The sequence below is a fragment of the Vipera berus genome (assembly GCF_964194415.1).
Source record: "Vipera berus genome assembly, chromosome: 2".
Lineage (NCBI taxonomy): Eukaryota > Metazoa > Chordata > Lepidosauria > Squamata > Viperidae > Vipera > Vipera berus.
In genome coordinates, this window is record NC_138203.1 from 117,329,478 (window position 1) to 117,351,319 (window position 21,842).

A 21,842-nucleotide genomic window follows, 5' to 3' on the forward strand; every position below is an offset into this window, starting at 1 on the left:
ATGTATATATACACACACACATACACACACACACAGTATATGTATATGTATATATAAAAATAAATGAAAGCTGATTACTGACTGAACTGTGAATTCATCCTTATCTCTCTTTTTTAAAGAAAGTAACTAATGTGCTGCAAACAAGTTGATTATGTTTAATCCTAATCCAGCTGCAGCTTGTTCCTTCACTAGTCACACCCCCTTCTTTTGATTGGTTTAGGTAGCTTCATTTAGTCTTCTGTCTTGTTCAAACTGACAAACGAAGGAAAGAATTAAAAGAAGAAAAATATTGATGGTAACACCTAAAGTAAAAGGTTTGCTCTTGAATAAGGAAAGGAAGGGGTGATGTTTGGGTGGGTATGTTTTTATGAGACAGTAACAGCAAACTTTTACACCTAAGAAGAAGTGTGTAGCTAGAAGTAAGCAAAGATTTGAGAGGTGTGATACTACCTTATTTTTCTTTCTTTCAGGGGTATAGCTTTTTATAAGCCATGGCTTTTGTGGAGGCTGTGTTACCCCCAGCTGGTATCCTGGGAGGGTTTAACCATTTCCAGGATATACAATCTGAAAGTTTCCAGGTGAGAGGTTGTGGGGGATACTGGCCTCTGGTGGGAATTAAAAATGTCTGAAGGGAGGGAAGATGCCAATAAGTATGGGCTCCCAGTTAGACCAGGGCTGTTTCTTACAGTATCAAGGTTCCTTTCCAGAACAGATGTGGCAAAGTATTGTAAACTTTTGTATTTTAGGAGTTTCTCTAGCCAGATGGTGGAAACAGTGGGAGGCATTCTTGGTCTTACCCCATTATAAAGAAAGTAGTAGAACAGAAAGTTTTGAGCACCAAGTTTTCCTTCTCAAGGGAAGGCAGGATATAATGCTAATTAAGTAGATAAATAGAAGTTGGTGATTTTGGAGTGCTTGTGCTTGTTCAAGCTTCAGTCCGAAAATGTGTAGAATGTTTGCATGTTAGGAAAATATTTCATGATAATAAGTCTGTCTGGGAGAGAGAATGTCATGTAGTTTTAGGATGTTTTTCTCACCTTAAATTAAGAGATGTATGTGTGCAGACCTGGTAGATAAGACCCACACAACTAGTCAGAGCTAAAGTCTATTCAGTGGGGTAGAATCAGTGGATATAATGTTTCTCAGAAGGAACTTCCCTGAAGTCTTCTGGAGCTGGAGATTATCACAACTATTGATATAATCCTGTAACCAATGTGAAAGGGATAAAATGGCCCTTCTTTCATTGCCTGTATTTATTGTTTGTAAGACACATTTATTCATAATTAAATCATGATTTAAACTGAGTACAGTGCTGTGGTTTTAAGCCTCACATTGACTGAACCACAAGCTAATTGTAAGAGCTGAATTCACACTTCATGCTAGCTTGCAATGTATGCATAGCTTTATTAGTCTTACATTGATTATGTATCATAGCTTATTTTTAAAGTCAGTTTCTCCATGTTTTGATTGGAACAAACTGTATAGAAGAAGAGACGCTTATACTGTCTGCCTAAATTGTAAACAATTATCACCTGTCCTTTGACTCTTAATTGTGGTAGGATTAAGATTCTGCTGGTGGTAGGGAGGAAAAGGGATCGTTTCACTAGGAAAGCAGAAGTCACAAGAAAAAAACACCATAGCCATTGTGTAGTTTAAAATGGTCAAATTCCAAGCAGAAGCCATTGTATTATAGATATTATAATTGAAATGCTATATTGTAAATTGTATACATGTGGTTATGTTTTTGTACAGTAACTGTACTATTAATTTTAAAAGTAGTTTAGCCATAAAGAAAAAATGTTACATACTTACAAAATAATAGTTGAGTGATAAATATATATTTAGGTCCAGTAAAATGTGGCATGTGCTATGCAGAATTCATCTTCAGACAGATCTTATTTTAAAAAAAGAACAGGAAAACAAGGAATTCAAAAAATAAGATAGGAATCTGTCCCTCTGACCTGGAGAAACCTAAAACTCCAGGTCACAAATCTTTTGGATTTTTTGTTCCTATAGCCTCTTGCATTCTGCTCCTATAATTCTACTTGTTAATACTGGTAGCAGTATCCCTGATTCTATGAACAGTTTGATTTGCTTTTCTTACTGTAGAGGAACTGTAATAATCCCCAGAGGAAGGCAGATTGTCTTTTAGCTGCCATTGCTTCACACAGGAAACTAATATTAACACTATTAATATTAATAATACTATTTATTATTAGTGCTATTTTAAGTTTTAGGGTCCCAGTAAGTGTTTTCTTCTTATTTAAATGTTCTTTGCTTGATCTTTTTAGTCCCCTGTATTTTACCAATCATTAACCTTAATAAAAGTTATATACATGTTACTTTGGCATCATAATATTTAGTATGTAAAGAGTTTTTATTCACAAAATAGTTTTATAATGTCAGTTAGCTTTTAGTACTAAGTTTTCCTAGTCTTATCTGCATTTATAGCATAGTGTCCATGTTTATAATTTATCCTTTCTAACATCTCATAATTTCATAAAATGGTGGTCAGGGATCATAATAAATTTAAAGTGATACTTTATCATACATTTTGTAGTTGCAGGTCAGAGCCTGAATATAAGCAGTGGAGATACTGTATTTATGGTGTCAGATCCAATTTTGGGATGAAATAAATTGTTGCTTCTGTATTGATTACCCTGTTATAATAATATATATATCATAAACAGTTTTATTCTACTGTATTTACTCGATCCTTATAATGATATGATGCTCTTCAAAGAATAAATGCTGAGTATTCTACTCTTCTAATCTGCAATCCTTGAAAATCTAGAGTAGAATAACCATAGGATGCTAAGAACCAGCCTGAAAAAAGTCTCTTGAGTAGTGAATGTTTCTGTTGCCTGTTTCTAAGGCCTGGTAAGATAACTAACATTCAGCCTCTCCCAACTGCAAGGCAGAAACTTATGCAGCCTTGTGATAATGGGCTTCTTATCTCTACCTTAATGGCAGGCTCCAGCCTGTGCCTGCCCTGGTTTCTGAAGCTCATCCATCACAATATTTGTAATCTGCTTCTGTCTTTCAGTTAGTGAAAGGCACTTACTACAATGTATGAAGAGTCTGCTTGCTTCCCACCAGCTTCTACCTGCATTTCATACCTGGAATGCAATTTATTTCATGAGCTATTTACTTGCTTTCTAGTGGTGGAAGACAGAAGACTGCCCCGAAACTCCATCTCTGGAGTTCTTAGAGTCAAACCAACCTGAGGGGATCCAACATGTCAAGCAGGAGCATGAGGAAGCCTATTGGGACCTTGACTTTCTCCTAAAAAATTTTTCTACCTCAGGGCAAAATGCCAGTCTTTCTAGAGTTGACCAAGAGGACCAGACCTCAGTGTCTGTTGTCTGTCAGACAGTGTCAGTTGAGGAGGAAGTCAGCGAAAAGCTCCCAGGAAGCCTCAAGGTTGCAGAAGTTCCTGGTTCCTCAAGCTCGGAAGTCCAGTTCCTGCTAAAAGAGAACTCGATCCTACCCAGTTATTCTCAGGATATAATAGAGCCCAATAAGAGTCTAGTATTTTCCAACAGTCAGTTGCCACACTTTGCCCAGGGAGATCCTGTGGCTCTTGCTGCAGCAGGGCAACAGCCCAGGGAGCCCAGACAAAAATCTCTCGGGCAATATTATCATGTAACCTGTGAAGCCTATGTACAGCCAAGTCCTCACTTGCTAGGCAAACATGCTTCTTACAATCAGTTTCCACCAGCTGCAGTGGCTTCCCAGCTGCCACACTGCAGTCTGCTGAATGGTTACCATCCTTTCTCCCATAGCCCATATCAAGCCCGAGTTCAAATGTACGAGACAGATTCTGTTCTCCATGCTTTGCCACTCCTTGGTTTCAGGAAACCACCTTCACCTACTAGAGAAACCATAGCCAAGCCTAAGAAAGGACACAAACAATGGTCCCATAAGCGGCCTGCTAGTCACATCTGCAGTCATCCCAGTTGTGGGAAGACATACACCAAGAGCTCCCATCTTAAGGCTCATCTTCGCACACATACAGGTGAGAAAAAAAGATATAGAGGTTGTGTGTAGCTGTGTGTTGGCTTTTGGGGTATTTTATCCTCTGCTCTGGGATCTTAAAAATTGCTCACCTGTTGAGTACTTTCTGCTGTGTCTGCTGATGTTGTACTATGTGGTTGGCCACCTTGCCCTGTGTTGGGGTGGGAGGAAGTGTAAAATGTAAAGGTAAAGGTTCCCCTGCACATGTGTGCTAGTCGTTTCCAACTCTAGGGGCCAGTGCTCATCTCCGTTTCAAAGTCGAAGAGCCAGCGCTTGTCCAAGGACGTCTCCGTGGTCATGTGGCCGGCATGACTAGACGCCAAAGGCGCACAGAATGCTGTTACCTTCCCACCGTAGTGGTCCCTATTTTTCTACTTGCATGTTTTACGTGCTTTTGAACTGCTAGGTTGGCAGAAGCTGGGCCGAGTAACAGGCGCTCACACTGTTACGCGGCACTCAGGATTCGACCCACCAAACTGCCGAACATCTGATCGACAAGCTCAGCGTCCTAACCCACTGAGCCACCACATCCCTGGGAGGAAGTGGGAAATCCTGTAATTTGGGGCTGCTTATTTCCTCAAAATTTTGTATGAATGTTAACTGTATAACTTAAAATAATGACCCTCTTTGGGTCCAGTGATAGCATAAGGATATAGTGGTACTATCTGTTTTACAGGAGAGAAACCATATCACTGCACTTGGGAAGGATGTGGTTGGAAATTTGCCCGTTCAGATGAGCTGACTCGCCATTATCGTAAACACACAGGACAGCGTCCATTCAAGTGTCACCTCTGTCAACGTGCTTTCTCACGTTCAGATCATCTGTCACTACATTTGAAGAGACACGTGTGACAAATAAACATTTTGGATTGCAATAGATATTCTAACTTGCAAGGAAACCTCACAGTGGGATAGTGATTGTGGGGTGAAGGGGAGGTATCTCTGCATGTTTCCATTTCCTACAAAGAAGGCACACCTGCCCTTGTTCCTGGTAGTATTAGCCAAGAGAATGTAATGGAGACTAGTTACCTGGTTGGACTCCCAGACTGAAGGGTTTTAGCTGTGTTATTCTATCACTACTAAAAAAAACATGATACCCATATTTTGACACTTAAATTGGGCACTTCTGTGTCTTTTTCTTCTTTTCCAATTAAATAGCATTCAAGTTATTTCTAAGACCACAAAGCTATTGTCATCTAGGATATAGAAGAACCGTTTATATTTCATTGTCCTTGCAGTAAGAAGAGATCACTTTTCCCATAGCCTAAAACATTCCTGTAGGTATGATTTACTTTGGTTTAATGCCAGAGATTTGAGAAAGGGATCTAAGGCAGCAGTGAAGCCAAAGAAATTGATCTAGTGCATTCTTGGATATATTTTCTGAATACATGAAATTGGAATAAGGGTTAGGGTCTATAGCTATCGGTATTAAAATGAATGCATTGAAGTTTCCCTCAATGGCAGATCCTGGAAATGAGATTTATCTTGATCATCTATTAGGATCAAATATTGAAGGAGCTGATGGAGTAGTCCTTTCTCCTGGACTAAAAAATAAGGGTACAAAGGAGTATAGTTTTGTATCTGGCATATTTTTATTGGTGAAAAATGGACACATCTGCGTGTATCAAATTATTGTTTTTTATTATGCTTTTGTATCTTTTGAACTGAACAACCATGATGCAAAGGAGAACACAACTTTTTTAACAGTTGTGTGCTGAAAAGTGTAATTTTAAATGCAAATTAGACCTGCTGAAAGGTCTACATCTTGTGACTATTAAAAGACCACCATCCAATGTCAAATGGTTTGGTTCTGTTACTTTAATTGTAGGTTCACAATGCTAAGTCAAAATATGAATTGTATATTTCTGGCATAAAGTTATGCGACCCAGTAGGTATGGCTTCCATGGTCATGGCTTAGTATATTATGTATAGTTTCAATAAACCATGCATAATAAACAGTTGCCTATTGTGTTACATGAATCCAGCAATATATAGTTGCTCTTCCTGTTCAGCTGATACAGTATGGGAAGCAAGAGACATTTGGGAAATTGCTATGCAAAAGGTCTCAGTTGTTATCTGAATGCTTAGATGTAGCTCCAAGATAACTGACAATCATCTGTAAACCTGGAATTTTGAGAAGGAACAAAAATTACTGGCTGTTCTGAGCTGCCACAGGTCTACAGCAACAAGGTCTTATTCTTGGTATCAAAGAAAAGCAACCTTTTTTTTGAGGAAATAGGTTTTCCTATGATTTTGAAGAGGCTGCAGCTGAGCCAATACCTCAGAGTTTCCTCAACAACAGAATAATCACTGAAAGATTACTTTTGGACACCTCCAAATACTGGCTGGTCTTGCCTCTTTTGTGGTTAATGCTCAGTGGTTGTGAGCATTAATATTCTCGCTCCTGGAAGGACCAAGAAAGGACACCCCTGGTCAGTGAGACAGGAGAACAGACATTTTAGTGAGCAGTCTACCACTTCTTTTCTCTCTGGATTTGTTTTGCAATGGGAGAGTGCAGGCTACTATGAGGGGGCTCAACCAATCTGTATCTTCCCTCTTAAAGAGAGATCTGATGATGTTAACACATATGGGCCCTGGGTTTTGGGATGGGGTGGGGATAAATTCCTGGATTCCCTTGGCATGTCCTTGGGGCTCACTTCAATGTGAAATTGCTTATCCTACAGTTCAGGAAGAAATGCCACAAAGTTGTTGCTACAGTTCCCAGATGTCCCTCCAAGATAATAGGTGAAAAAGCCTAAGAGATTTTGCCTGCCTTAGAGTGCTGGGCTAAAAGGGGAAAGTTCACTGAGGCAATAAAAATTATTTAAAACTGTCTCACTTGTGGTCTGTTGGATATGAGACAGGCAATTTTCCAGGGAGCCAATGAAAAAGCTATTGCCAGAACAATCCCAGGTTCTGGGACAAGGGCATGTGAGGAACTACTAGCCCTATGTTTGAGATGCATTTGGAAGGTAGAATGGTAATGGCAGTTGGTTGCCAAGCAACATGTTTCTATATGATGGCAACTGGCTTAGAGAGCAACTCTTAGAAGGTCTATTTGATTGGCTTGGTGATTGCTAACTGATGTCCTGATGAATCTGTCCCTGAGTGGCAGGTATCAGGTAAAGGCCTCCGTTTCACACACGCACACAAAAACATGCAAATTGGCCATACAAAAATATGTCATATATCAAGCCAATTCTTCCAAATGTTATTTTTGTAACATTTTTATATATGCATTGGATCACATGCACAGCAATTTTGGGGTGTCATCTTATGTAGTGGTTCAATATTTCTAAATGCTTGAATAGCTTGATATTTTCTTTTTCAGGGTCTCCAATCCATGCTTCCAAATGTATTGATTTTCTTTAAGAAAGATTGCCCAACTAAGGAATTGTGGACATGAATATGGCGCTGAGTCAAAGCAACAAACTCAAACAAAGAAGTCCTGGGTGTGTTTTAACAACTTTTCTTTGCAGCCTGATTATGAAAAAGAACTAATTGTGAATATGGGATCTGTCAAGGCATGGGAAATATGTTATAGAAAACAGACAACTTTAGCATACTGAGTAGGAGGTAGTGAGGGTAAAACTAGATACAATATTTACACTTGTCTCTTACCTGTTCAGGAAGAGCAAAACCACCACCAGTAATAGAACCATTTGGGGCTTTTCATAGAGATAGAAGGGTCTAGACCCAGTTTTGTTTAATGGATACCGTTCTAGACTGTGATCAGAGAGATCCAGGTTCAGGTCTGGGTTCCCATTCAACCATGGAGTTGGCTGACCAAATGAGCCAACAGTACTTTCAGCTCACTTTATTCAGGACAAAATGGGAGATGTCCCATGTATACTGCCCTCAGCTCCTGCACAAATAGCAATAAAACAATCTCTTTGTTTCCACATAGTCTTTATTTAGCCAAAGAAGCTTTTCTCCCACTACACATCATGTTAGAAATATGGGGAGGGAGACTTGATTCACATTATATAATCAGCTGTTTCCCTGAATGAGCAGATGGGACGTATTTATAGACAGATAAATGTTTAAATAAACACAGAACCTTGAAATTTAGCCAACAGAACAGGTTGGCGATAAGTTTAAATGAGTATGAGAAGGAACATTCTTATAGTGTATAAGAAAAGAAGAAACAAACCCAGCTTTTAAGGAAGGACTGTGGATATAAAAAGTATGTACCTCTGTTGAAATACAAGGTTTTTGAGATGTAAAAATCAAACCAAGATAAATCACTTCAGATTTTTCCCCTTTTAACATATACTGTAAGTTGTACAATTCAATTAAAATAAGGTGTGTGTGTGTTAAAAATCTTACAGTAACATGGTGCCACAAGTGTGCACACTGTTATAAATAGGAATGTGAATCCTATTCAAATTGATGTTAAATAGTAGTCAGTACACACCTGCCTTCAATTAAAGTGACTGATCAAGCCCTATACAGTTACTCAGTTGCCTCTTACAGCAAAAGCCATGATCTGCTATGTTTACAAAGCATTAAAGGGATCTCATTGCTGGAATGCATTAGTCAGGAGAAGGGTACAAAAACTGTCCAAGGCATTTAGTGGGGTGGAAATAAAAATAAAAAACTTACAATAATGCAAACTTTAAATAATACTTTGTTAAAACACCTTTTGATTTTATGACAGTATCCAGTCTTTTGGAGTAGGAGCCTATCAGCTTGGCATGTCTTGCTTTGGGAATCTTTACCCCTCTTCCTTGCAAAAGTGCTCCAAATCTGTCTGATTGTGAGGTCATCTGTGCACAGCCCTCTTCAGGTCACCCCATAGATGTTCAATTGGATTCAGGTCTAGGCTTTAGCTGGGCCATTCCAAAACTTTGATCTTCTTCTGGTGAAGCCATGCTTTTGTTGATTTGGAGGCATGCTTTCATACTGAAAGGTGAAATTCTTCATCTTCAGCTTTTTAACAGAGGCCTGAAAGTTTTGTGCCAAAATTTGGAACTGTTCATAATTCTCTCCACCTTAAGCCCCAGTTCCAGCTGAAGAAAAGCAGCCCCAAAGCATAATGGTGCCACCATGCTTCACTGTGAGTATGGTGTACTTTTGGTGATGCACGCTGTTGCACCAAACATACTTTTTGAGATTATGGCCAAAAAATTCAGCCTTGGTCTCCTTAGACCATAACACATTTTTCCACATGCTTTTTTCAGACTTGATGTAGATTTTGCAAAATGGAGCCAGGCTTGGATGTTTTTCTTTGTAAGAAAAGATTTCCATCTTGTCACCCTACTACCCCATAGTCCAGACATATGAAGAATATGGGAGATTGTTGTCCTGTGTAGTATATAACTAGTACTTGCCAGATATTCCTACAGCTCCTTTAATATTGCTGGCGGCCTGTTGGCAGCAATTCTTATTTTCCTCTTGTTTTTTCATCAATTTTGGAGGAACATCTCGTTCTTGCTTTTCACACTTATCAGTTGGACAGGAAGTATCACTTCTGCAACTCTTGGATTTACCAGAATGCCCCACATTCACTCCTCATCAACTTTCTCCCCTACAAACTCAGAAACTTTGAAGATGAGAATGCTTGGCTACAGGAATGGATCCATGAAGAACTTGCTCACGGTGAAGTCTGGCAGAAGGAATATGAGGTACTGTTAAGACATCAGTCCCAGCTCTGTGCCGTGCTGCAGACTAAGAGGTGAGAGGCTGTCATGGGGATTCTTCCCAATTTTTTCTGGCAGTTGCTGATCCCTCAAAAAGCTGGAGAGAAAATGGAGTCCCATGAAAATTATTTATTCAGCATTCAGCCTCCCATTTTTCTATTTAGTCAACAACCAGGAATACACTGAAATTTGTTCAATGTAGAGAAAAGTAAGCTTTTACACTTAGGAAAGAAAAATCAATTGTACAGGTATAGGTACAGGTACAACTGTGAGAGGAATCTTGGAACCCTAGTGGACAATCACTTAAATATGGGCCAGCAGTATGTGGCAGCAGCCAAAAAAGCCAACGCAATTCTAGGTTGTATTAACGGATAGAATCAAGATCATGTGAAGTATTAGTTTTGCTTTATAAAATCTTAGTAAGACCACACGTAGAATACTGCATCCAGTTTTGCTCACCATATTATAAAAAAGATGTAAAGACTCTGGAAAGAGTATAGAAAAGAGGAACAAAAATGACTAGGGGGTGGAGTTTAAAACATATGAAGAATGGTTGTAGGAACTGGGTTTGTCTAGTCTAGTGAAAAGAAGGGGGTGACATGATAGCAGTGTTCCAATATTTGTGGGGCTGCCACAAAGAAGAGAGGCTCAATCCATTTTCCAAAGCACCAGAAGGCAAGACAAAAAGCAATGGATGGAAACTAATCAAGGAAAGAAGCAATCTAGAACTAAGGAGAAATTTCCTAACAGACCAATTGCCTTCAGAAGTTGTAAGTGCTCCATCACTGGAGGCTTTCAAAAAGAGACTGGACTTCCACTTATCTGGAATAGTATAGGGTTTCATGCTTGAGCAGGGGGTTGGACTAGATTAGAAGATCCCCAAGGCCCCTTCCAACTCTGTCTTTCTGCTATGGCTAAATTTAAAGCCATTTTTGTAGAGGTTTTTCTTCATTGTGATTTAACCGAAAAATACTGCAAGAATTTGCAAAGGTTAGCTGATAGGAAGTAGGCAAGGCTCAGCTCAGTGTGTTGACAAGTGTAAGGTGCTTCTGGGATTAAATTTTGGCATAGGAGATGGTGAGGATACCTTCCTTTTTGTCCTTTGCAGTTTTAAGCCCCTGGAGAAGAAAACTCGAGCATTGCAACAGGAGCTGGAAGAAATCCAGGAAGTTCTGCAGGAGTATCAGAACCAAAGTCGTCAACGCCAGCTGCATATCCGCAAGCAAGTGAGCCCCTCAGGGGACCAATTTAAGAGCTCTGCATTCTCTCCCCATGGTCCTCAGCTTCTCCTCCTTCCTTCTTTATCCTATTGCGTTTATCCCTCAGGGTGGAGATAAGAGAATTGGTTATGTGACATGGTGTTTTAGAAACCTTGGACAATCTATATTCTGGGAGAAAGAAGTTGATGTTAGAATGGCTCTGTAGACTGACAGGAACCAATAAAGGTTGTTTGTTTGTTTTGTAATTTTTGTAATTGCTATTTCAATGTTCTGTTTTTAGTTTTCATTTCTGATGACCAATAATACAATTTCTCCTTCAAATTTAGGCATTCTAAAACAACATTTTTAAAAATACCCTGGGGTAAATTTATTATATCTAGAGAAGTATCCATTCCAGTATGTGTTTTTTCATTATCCTATCTGATATGTAACATTTTAAAGAAATAAAGACAGTGTCTTTAAAAACAGGCATTCTGGTGCTCTCTAAATGTTTTGAACCAGAGTTTTGATATTCCTTTCTCATTGGCCATGCCATCTTGCTGATGAGAATCCAAAACCTGCCTTTGATATGTTTGCTGTGGGAAATGCAATAAGGATTGGATTCCTTTAAAAACTCTACCTTTTTTGAGAATTTCAGATTAAGGCCATTCAGATCAAGAAAATAGTGCTAAGTTTAATAAAAGTTTGAATGCATCAATGGCAATCTTAGCTGCAATCCCCATGTCTTCAAGATAACAATACTAATGCTGGCTTTACACAAATTGCATAAAGCATGCTGAATATTCTAAGGTGCTACACAGTATAATTCCTAAATGTTAATGGTGCTGATAAGAAAAACAATACAACACTAAAACTGTTGAAAAAAATCTGAGTAGCAGGGCTTAGACTGTTCCATTTATTTGCTAAATTGCAGGAAAAGGAAAATCAGAAAATGGCTGAGATAGTTAAAGAACTGGAAAAAAAGGTGAGTAATTGAGATAAGGCAGAGTTCAAGAAGATTGCTGCCCTTATTCTTGACTTCAATTAACTATAAAATAAAGTGATTAAATTTGGCTTAAGGTTATAATTTTATGCTCCAAGTACAATAATTCTTAAAACATAAACTTGCAAAATAACAGTGCCGTACCAGATGAAATAAGTTGATGTCATAGATATGCCAAATTCCATTAACCAATATTTAAATATGCAGCATTTAATTTGCAACCTGAAATGAAAATTGGGCATTGTACCTGCCACTTGACTCCTGGTGACCCTATGGCACAGGTCTGCAACCCGCGGCTCCGGAGCCGCATGCGGCTCTTTCAGCCGTCTCCTGCGGCTCCCAATCCTCTGCCATGTGCAGTCCAAAAATAAATAAATAAGTGGGACTAAAAAAGTTCAACCAATCAATTCAAATATGCAGGGTAGGTGCACATCTCGCCTTGGCTCCACTCTTCAGTCAAACCCTGTTCTGCGCATGCATGCATGTATGCGCATGCGAACACATTTTTTTCGGCTCCCAGTTTTTCCTTTTGTGAGGGAACAGGTTCCGAGTGGCTCTTTCACTGTTTCAGGTTGCTGACCCCTGCCCTATGGGATAAACCCACGTAATTTTCATAGCAGTTTCATGGAATTGGTTTCTTATTGCATCCTTCAAAAAAAAATATTCCCAATTTCCCAACTCAGTCTTACTCTCCCATCCAATTAACTAGATTTGTTCCTGCATGGCATTTGAAGATCTGCTAAATTTGGTTAGTTGCTGCCACCTAGCAGTGTTAGTATATATAGAAATGGTGGAAAAGCAGGGATGGGAAGCCAGGAAAAATAAATGAAGTGCTTCCCGTTTTGGTGGGAAGGGGGGAATGGGTAGAACCTTAGAAACCAATGCAAAACACCAGCTGCTAAATAAGAAACCAATTATAGCCTGGTGAGAATAAGTCAGCAATGCAATCCCTGAATTTGGAATAATGTTTACTTGGATGGAATTTCCAGCATGCAGCAAGACTCAATAGGTCAATAAAAAGACACCAGCTCATGCTAAATATACATCAGAACTGTACTTAGATAGCCAATCATCTTTGGATATATGCTGCTTATCTAGCATTATTTCATAATTCTTCACAGGTCAAGGATGTGATTACATAATTAATGGTGATTGCACATATAGGAACTGTATGACACAATAAATCTAATCTGGCCTCAAATTTAGTTCAAATGAATCTGAAAATTCAGATCAAAAAAGCTAATGCAGTAGTCTAAATAATCAGCTACAGAGGGTAGATTTATAAAGATATGGTTAAATTTCCTCTTATGTAGGATTCAGGATCTTTGCTGATTTCAGAAATCTAGAACATTTCTTTCCTTCTGCTGCTATTCTCATTCTCCCAAACCATATTAAGTTGGACATAGATTGGCCAGCTCTGGTTCACAGGGACCATTTTCTGAAACAAATGGGGGAGCAGGCATCTGAAACAACAGGAATTGTCTTTGATACAAGATACAACATTTGCTAATTTTTCAGAACATGAAAGCCTCAGTAGATGCAAAAGACAATGTTAGTCTAGGACAGGGGTCTTCAAACGTGACTCTTTTATGACTTGTGGACTTCAACTCCCAGAATTCCTCAGCCAGCATGCCATAAAAGGGCCAAGTTCAAAGACCCCTGGTCTAGGAGAATCTGTTCTTGGCTCATCTCTGAGAGGGGAGACTGATGTGGAAATGTATGCAAGATCAAATAAGAAACCAGTATCCTGCTTCCTACGATGGTAACCATCTATCTGTGAACCCACTGCCTTCTTCCCAGCTATGAAAACTTTGGATTCTTTTTTGCAATCATCACATACAGGTCTTCAAGCAACAGCTGGATGAGCAGTACAACAAAGATGTTCTGAAGGAGCTCAGATCAGAAGGCAGTGAACTGAAGGTAACTTTCCCACGCCTTATATATTTGTTATAAAGACCTACTAGACTAGGAAATCAATACAATTGATGTAAAAATGATCACAGAAATTTGGAAGCAGAGTAATATAAATTCTAAGCATTGATTTGTTATCTTGTGTACTTATTTTATGCACACACAAGCACACACACATACACACACTTATTTACTAAATAAAGTTCTGATTCTTTGAGTAACTGTCCCTTCTCCTTCACAAGAAAAGATCCACTTTGTACAGGCAGGAGGAGTTATACACTTATGTATTTATTTATCATGCCACATGCCACAGCTGTCAGATTTATTAAGACAAGGTAAGATTTATGGTGGGATGATTTTTATATGAAGCAGGTTATTAAACTACTAGTGCTCTACTGCTGTCATATTCCCTACAACTAGCTGTTGGACAGTGAAAAGCATGGGAAATGGGAGGTCTGCTAATTCCTCCTCTGGTCTTTACCAGGAAGTAGGAAAAATCTGAATGGAGATAGGAGATCTCTATATGTCTCCTTATGGGAAGGGAGAAAGGAATGAGCTTTTTTTGAGCATAGAGCAGGGGTTTTGTGCCTTAGTTGGTTCCCTTCTATTCCCCAAAGTATCAAATGGAATATGTCCCTACTAGGAATATATAAAGTTTAAAGGATACCTCTTTCTGATGAAGCTCTGAAGCAAAACTGCAAAGTGAATACCCCCTGCTTTTATGCACTGGAGAGGCTGCCCTGTTTTGCTGCTCTCCAAGAATATAGTCCCTGGGCGTTTCTTTTGATATGAGCTGTCAGTCAAGAAGAGATGTGCACCTCAGTGCTTTGAGAAGTAGGGTGAAGCACTGAGGCAGAATACATTATGGCATGGCCTAAAGTGTGTTGTTGAGGTGGAACATTTTTGCTTTGCAAAGTGCAGTGTTTAGTAGGGCAATTAGAGCTACTACCGGTAAGAAAAAAAATATCTCCAAGTTTTCATGTGTGAAAAATTTGAATGCATTCTTGCTGTTCTGAGAATATAGCTTACTCACTTGTGGAAGACAAAAAAGAACTACTGTATTGAAACTGGAGCTGCACAATTGTGTCCCACCTCTGGGACAGAAATAATCTAGGATACTCAAGATCTTAGGGGACAGCTCATGTCTGTGTCTTTGCATTTGAAGACTGGAAGTTGCCGCGACTATATTATTATATTTTTTCCCCACCAACACAGAGGCATTTGTTCGAATGGGAAGCTAAATGGCAGACAAAGTATGAGAGGATCAGGCAGGTAAATCAATTATATTTCTGGTTTCAAAGCTCCTTTGTTTTTGACGGCAAACCAATCATGGGTCTTTGGATGAGAAATGTGAGTCATGGTGGGGACTGATTATTTTTCAGCTCTCTATTTTATAATAGTCACTTTTGTCAAGGTTCACAACATATATATGTTATTCAGCAGGCAGGGTTATTGTTCAATAGTATCTCAGCTGCTACTTCCTGGATCCTTCCAGTTATACTTTAATTTGAGAGATACGTCGTTGCTTAGAAGCAGCGTCTAAGACTAAAAGGTCCATTTATTCATAATAAAACTAGTGTTATGGAAATATTGAATATAAGAATTGGAGACAATGATAGTACATAATATTAATTTTCCACAAAGCCCAGCCTGATGCTTCTGGGAAGTCCCCAAATATTAATGCAATAGCTTCTTCTTCTGCTTTCCCCTAGAAACAGGTACTAGGTGGCCTACTGCACTCCATATTTATACACTATACATCCATTACAACTAATTGCTATACCACCCAGCCCCTATGAAGTTGTCTCAAATTCATTCAAAGCAGTCGAAGCTTGTAACTATCACTGCATGTTCTGATTTCCTCTCCATCTTCAACATTCAGGCTTACCAGATCATTCGGAATTCTAGAATTATGAAAGAAACAATATAATACCTTCCTCCCCTCTGTTCATTGCTCATTATGCACTCTCCTTCAAACCCAAGAAAGACTGGACAAAGAGACTTTGTCTGCCTAATATCTGATCAACCTCCTCACTATATGGAACAAGCTACCATGGTGTTGTTCTTTTTTTACCAGATTTTGTTAAGCAGAGACTGGATAGTGTCAGTGGCATTTCTAGAGGAACTTGCACTGGGCAGAGGGCCAGACTATATAATTTCTAAAGTCCCTTCCAACTCAAAGATTCTATGATTCCCAAAGTACCACTTTGATAAACGAATAATAGAACATAAAAATGTTACTATGATTTCAAAACCTACACTTTTCATTTATATTTTAGCAAACTGGTTAGTGGTTAGCTACGTATTTTAATATTTTTATGATATATTAACATTAAAGAAGTATAAAACAGCAAGTCTGTTTACAAAGCAATTGCAATTCTCCCTATAGCTTCTAAAAGAGTAATTATATATTAATACCTTGGGTTTTTAGCATGGAAGCCCCTCCAGGTTCATACCCTCAAAGTATGCAAGGTTGACAGCTCATTTTTTTTCTACATAGAAACAGAATAAAAGTCTTCTGATTTTTGGCATTTTAGAAACAGCAGCATATTGAGAAACTGAGCACAGTAATCCAAGGGCTGTCTCTGAAGAGCCAGGTATGACTTCCTTTAGGCTCAAACATATATGAAGCCAACAGAATCTATGCATGATCAACGGGAATCACAAAGAAAAAGTGAATCAGTACTGCAACAAACGAGGCACGGCACTGCCTTCTAAAAGAAGACACAGACTTAGAAAATGTACACTGGAGAAGCTTGGAACAAAAAAAAAGATAGCAAAGATAGGCACTTCTGCTTTTGCTGGGTGGAAAAGGTAGATGGTTGGTGCGGGGAACTGGGAGAGAAGGCAATTGGGTGAACAAATCTTGCTTGGGGCTTCACAGAGACTGTGGCTTGGTGCTGCTGAGTCAGGCTTGGGAGCCATGTGTAGGAAACCCGAGAAGCTGGGGCACACGGGGTAACAGGCCAAAGGTCTGAAAAGGAAACAGCAGAGGCAGCAAAGTGCTTCTGCTTCAGCAGTGATGGCTGGGTGCAAAAAGTGAAAGGTTGGTGCAGGGAACTGGGAGAGCAGGCAGCCGGGCAAGCAAATGCTTGCTGGGACAGACTCTGGTAACTGAGGCTTCCCAGGAGAGAGCTAGCAGCTCCAGAGTCACACAGTGCTGGGGCTACTTGCCACCCCACAAGGCAGAGTGCAGATTGGCCAAAATACAGATGTGGGGGGAGGGGCCAGTTGTGTTGGGAGTTGGAGCCTGTCCCTTACCTTACAGAGGCTCAGGGCGTGGAGGGACCAAGCCTGGAATGGCTTGAGTTGGAGTGGATAGTTGCTTAATTCCTGTTTAATGACTCAGTGGGGAGTGCTGGGATTGCTGTCATAAGTTGATGTGGTGATGTGATATCTTGCTTTATGACCACAGCAATTATGACAGCAATCCTGGTCCCGACTGAGACCGTAAGTTTAGGACTACCTGTAGTTGCCTCAGCAATCCAAGTGCTGAAACAATAGATAAAAATGGAAGATTATGATGAAAACTGTGTCTGCCAAATTCCTAGAAAAATCCTCTTCTACTTTTGATTTCAGGTTTAGATTATCTTCAATTGGAATCAGATGGCATATAAAGCAATCCAATATAAACTATTAAGGATTAGTGATCTTCAAATTAATCTCTCTTCCCATAACCTGCCATCTCAGGGCTTTCAGGAGAGTCTGAAGCTTAGCTGAATTAGTGTAAAAATTTAAGATAAAAGAAAAATATGAAAGCCTAAAGCAGTGTTGCTTTCTTTCTAAATCAATGAAGGAGCTGCACCGAAGTATCACCTTCTTGGAAGACAATGTGGTGGAAGTTCAACAGGAAATAGCACAGTAAGGATGACCTAATCAATCCTTTTAGTTGGCTATGATGATCAGTTAATGAGCTAAGCATCAAAGACGTAGACCAAATCTTGGCCAAAAAGAGTATGGTCACAATTTCTTGGACTCAGTTCCTCATCTGTAAAACAGGAATAGCAATAATATCCATTTGAGGCTATCTCAACAAATAGGCCTTGGGAATGTAGGTTGGAAATAAATAAAAACAGAGAGACATTCCCTTAAATCTTTTTTGATTTAGCACATGTTCTCATTGAAAACATCCTGGATTGGAATTACTATTGGAGTTTGCTACATTTGACAGTGGAATTGCATTTATTTGCAAGAAGCATTGTGTGTTTGTGTGTGCGTGTGTGTGTGCACGCGTGCGTGCGTGCATGTATAAGAGAGGAGATATTTTTGGAGACTTTAAAATTAGTTTAATCTGAAATTTGAAAGACCCAGAAGGCAAGTTGGGTAAAGCAAGAATAAATTACAGAGTTGCAAGTCCCAAGATATTCTGTCCAAAGTTGCATTCTCTCCTGTTCTGCTAGGCTTAAGTTATGCACATGGGAAACATGGCCTGCCTTTTTACTACTGTGTTCTATTTTAGTTTGCAGAAAGATGCACTGTCTGGAGAAATGGTGACCTCATCAGGGGGCTTTCTTTGGGAGGAACAAGTGTGTGACCAGATGGTATGAAGTATGTGATTGGGTGGTGGCAATTGTCCTTAATGCCACCCTCTTCCAAATACAAAACTCTGGATGACTTGGCCAGGGCCTTCTCCAACTATATATATATATATATATATATATATGATGGCACAGGATCATGACTTCAAGAGTGAAGAGCCAATGGGATACAGCAAGAATCTGTATCAATGGGAACCCTGAAATTCTGACATGTCCACTATAAATAGGGTTTGCAATCATTTTAAGTATGTTGGAGCAGAGCTGCAAGTTAATACTCGTCCACGAGAGTCTAGGACAACTTGCCATGACCAACTCACCACAGCCAACTTGCTGCAGGATAACTCGCCATGGGACAAGAGTTACATTAATATTAAAGAAATGGTGGAACAGAATCATTAAAGAAAGGATGCAAAAAAGAAGGGCAAAATGAAATGTGAATGACAAAAATTAAAATATTTTAAAAATTATTTTAAATAAATAAACTGAATTGTTGAATTGTCCTATGGCAAGTTGGCCTGTGATGAGTTAACCACGGTGAGTTGTCCCATTCTGTGTCCACAAGACTGGCAATTGCACTTGATCACCCAGCTGTAGAGCCAGCCCAGGACAACTGCAAATCCTTGTCTTTGGAGAACCTCCACCTTTGCCACTTCTTTTTCCTGTTTGATTATTGCTTTTTAATGGGGAAGGAAACTGTCAAAGAATACTCCTTTTTGCACTCCACTACAGGTAGTCCTCAACCTATGGCCACAATTGGGATGGCAAGCGATGCAGTCATTGAGAGTCACCATGTGACTGGACCTGATTTTACAACAATTTTTAAATTGTGATCATTAAGTGAAACATGCAGTCATTAAGTGAATCCAGCTTCCCCAATTGACTCTGCTTGTCAGAAGCCTGCTGGGGAAGTTGCAAATCATGATCATGTGACCACAAGATTATACAACAAATGTAAATGCAAGCAGTAGCCCAATGCCCAAATTGCAATCCTGTAACTGTGGGAGTGAGGAGGAAATTGTCATTCTAAGGCCAGAGCATCACTTTTTCTGTGGCAGTCATAACTTTGAAGTGTGGTTAAACAAATGGTTATAAGTTGAGGACTGCCTTTGGAAGAGAGCACAGGGTTCTTAACGGTGTGCTTGGTGGAACTCTTGTAACTCACATCTTGCTTTTCCTATTCTCTCAGAAGAGACTTCCACATCTGGAACTATACAGAATTACTTCCAAGGAATACTGCTCGTCTGTGTAAGTGACTGATGGACTATCGGAGAGATGATTTATTAACACTTTAGCATGTTATGCAATATTTTAATTGTACGACTGTAAGCTGCCTAGAGTCACCTTGGCAAGTTGGCAGGCAAAGAAGTCTAAATAAACAAACATGCAGGTACTGTAGACGAAAAGCAGAAGAGTGGGTGGGTGGGTGGAATGGAAAGAAAGGAAAGGGCATTGGCTGTATTCACACAAGTTTTAACCAGATTAGTAGAAGACTGAAAGCTGAATTACATGATGTGTACAGCTTAATCTAATGTGTTTGAATATTAATTAATCTAAACTTTGTCCCCCACCCCAATACTGTGAGGCGTTTTTTGTATTGCAGCTTTAAGCTGTTGACCATTTTTTTCTATCCATTGGCTATAATTTAGAAGAAGTGATGACTCTTCAATTTCACCTGGTTAAAAAAAGAGATGGCTCCTTCATAGCATTATTTCAATATTAAATCAATGTCTTGTTAAAAAAATGAAGAAAAAGTAAATCCACCTTTTCATTGTTCCACTAGGACCCTCAGCTGTATTTGATCCTCTTCTTGTGCCTTTGTTTACATATCGTTCTTTCCTTTTTGTGCAGATCTTTCCTACGCCCAACTCCCCAGGCTGCCTGGAGGCTGCTGTGGGCCTTGGCCAAACTCCTGTTTCTGGTCCTGCTGTTAGCTCTGCCTCTCCATTTCTTTCATGGCAGGTACTCCAGGCAGCCATGCTTGCAGCTGCACTCAACACCCCTGCTCTACATCCAATCCAAGAGGTTGTTTCCCCCTTTAGCTTCTTGAAGGCACTTACACACGTATCATTAATGACCTTTAATAAAATTGAATAACAATCACCACAAGCTTCTGTTTACCTGAAATGGGAACCATATCCCATGGTTTACTGTGCAACTTTCCTTTATGTGGTTGTTGTTTTTTATTTACAATAGCCAGAATAGATTATCTGCTCTCAATTTGGAATCACAACTTTATTATTATGGTTCATTGCAATCAGCCAGATGTTCAGACCCGGTTTGGCATTTTTGTATACTTACTGAATCCTTTCCAAGGACCTGGGATAGGCAGATGTGGATGTTTGATGGTGTTACAGATATCATCACAGGATGAAAGCTATTCCAAGTAAAGCAGCCTTTTGCAATTTACTGATGGCAAATTTGTCAATGCCAATGGTTGTTGTTTTATTTAAGATTTAATCTTCAATTCAATTCACAGTCTGGGACTGCTTAAAAACTTAACAGTTCAAGTCCTAACCAAGGAGCTAAGAGCTGTTAAGGTAGCATCTGAGTATATAGGCCAGTGATAGCAAACCTTTTAGAGACCGAGTGCCCAAACTGCGACCCAAAACCCACTTACGTATCATTGAGTGCTGGGTGGGCATGGCCCATTGGGTGGGTGTGGCCCATTGGGTGGGCATGGCTGCAGTGGTAACGGCAGACTGGGTGGGACTAAAAAGTTCAATCAACCAATTCCAACTTTGCAAGAATTTTTTTCCTTGCAAGTTGAAATTGATTGATTGAAACTTTTTTTTTTTGCACATGGTGGCGGAGGGCTAAAGCGAAAAGGTTTTATAAAACCCAGCTGAAGGCCTAGGACTAGGGCGATGGCGCCCATGCCCACAGAGACAGCTCTGCATGCCACCTGTGGCACCCGTGCCACAGGTTCTCCACCATGGATATAGGCTGTCTGAGTAGGGTGGTTTTTTGCAGTCAAGACATTCAGGTCTAATAAGTCCAAAATTTCCATGTATCTAGGCAGCCCTTTGGGTATTACTCCAAGGGCTCCTATTACTAGTCTTCTTCCTTCCATCCTTCCTTCCGCCCTTCTCTGCCTCATTATTATTATTATTATTATTATTATATTGAATGTACTGTAGATAATAAAGAGTCAGTCTTGTATAGTGGTGAAAGTGCTGGCCCAGAAACCAGGAGACTGTGAGTTCTAGTAGTGCCTTGGGTGTGAAAGCTGGCTGAGTGAGTTTGAGTAAGTCCCTTTCTCAGCCAAACCTACCTCACAGGGTTGTTGTTTTGGGGTAAAGAGAAGGAGGAAGGAGTATTAGGAGAGTTTGCTGCCTTGAGTTACTTTTCAAAGTAATAAATATATTTATACTGTACATTGCCGAGTCCCTCACTGAGGGAGATGGTGGTCTATAAGCATGAAATATATAAATAAATATATGTAAAAACACAAAAGTGGGATAAAAATCTAATATAGAGGAAAGAAAAAGTGGATATTCTATCAATACTAGTTACAGTTTAAAATATTAAAGTT

At 39.5% G+C, this 21,842-nt stretch overlaps 2 protein-coding genes and 1 long non-coding RNA gene across 11 annotated transcripts; 2 read left to right on the plus strand and 1 right to left on the minus strand.

Moving 5' to 3' along the window:
* Positions 1 to 213: 213 nt before the first annotated feature.
* Positions 214 to 4,892, plus strand: KLF1 (KLF transcription factor 1). 3 transcript variants are annotated; one of them, XM_081320604.1, is made up of 4 exons: positions 214 to 314; positions 471 to 578; positions 3,163 to 4,018; positions 4,694 to 4,892. In XM_081320604.1, the coding sequence occupies exons 2-4, from the start codon at positions 492 to 494 to the stop codon at positions 4,867 to 4,869; spliced, it is 1,119 nt and encodes a 372-aa protein (XP_081176730.1). In that variant the 5' UTR covers positions 214 to 314; positions 471 to 491; the 3' UTR covers positions 4,870 to 4,892. The 3 variants fall into 3 exon arrangements, with proteins under 3 accessions (XP_081176730.1, XP_081176731.1, XP_081176732.1); XM_081320605.1 differs by having other exon boundaries at positions 265 to 295; XM_081320606.1 differs by having other exon boundaries at positions 270 to 353.
* Positions 4,893 to 6,779: 1,887 nt separating this feature from the next.
* On the plus strand, positions 6,780 to 20,410 carry LOC308661554 (uncharacterized protein). Of its 7 annotated transcripts, none has more exons than XM_081316528.1 (11): positions 6,780 to 7,469; positions 9,471 to 9,644; positions 10,768 to 10,885; positions 11,793 to 11,843; positions 13,704 to 13,781; positions 14,988 to 15,044; positions 16,310 to 16,369; positions 17,569 to 17,633; positions 18,232 to 18,298; positions 19,497 to 19,555; positions 20,159 to 20,410. In XM_081316528.1, exons 1-11 carry the CDS (start codon positions 7,420 to 7,422, stop codon positions 20,355 to 20,357), a joined length of 978 nt encoding a protein of 325 aa, XP_081172654.1. In that variant the 5' UTR covers positions 6,780 to 7,419; the 3' UTR covers positions 20,358 to 20,410. The 7 variants fall into 7 exon arrangements, with proteins under 7 accessions (XP_081172654.1, XP_081172656.1, XP_081172653.1 ...); XM_081316527.1 differs by having other exon boundaries at positions 6,784 to 7,469; positions 18,232 to 18,313; XM_081316532.1 differs by having other exon boundaries at positions 6,788 to 7,469; positions 9,560 to 9,644; positions 18,232 to 18,313.
* Positions 15,129 to 20,200, minus strand: LOC308661555. Its single transcript, XR_014024969.1, has 3 exons — positions 20,072 to 20,200; positions 16,191 to 16,264; positions 15,129 to 15,676 (listed from the first exon to the last, which is right to left on the minus strand). It is a non-coding gene; the product is annotated as an uncharacterized lncRNA (long non-coding RNA).
* Positions 20,411 to 21,842: the final 1,432 nt, after the last annotated feature.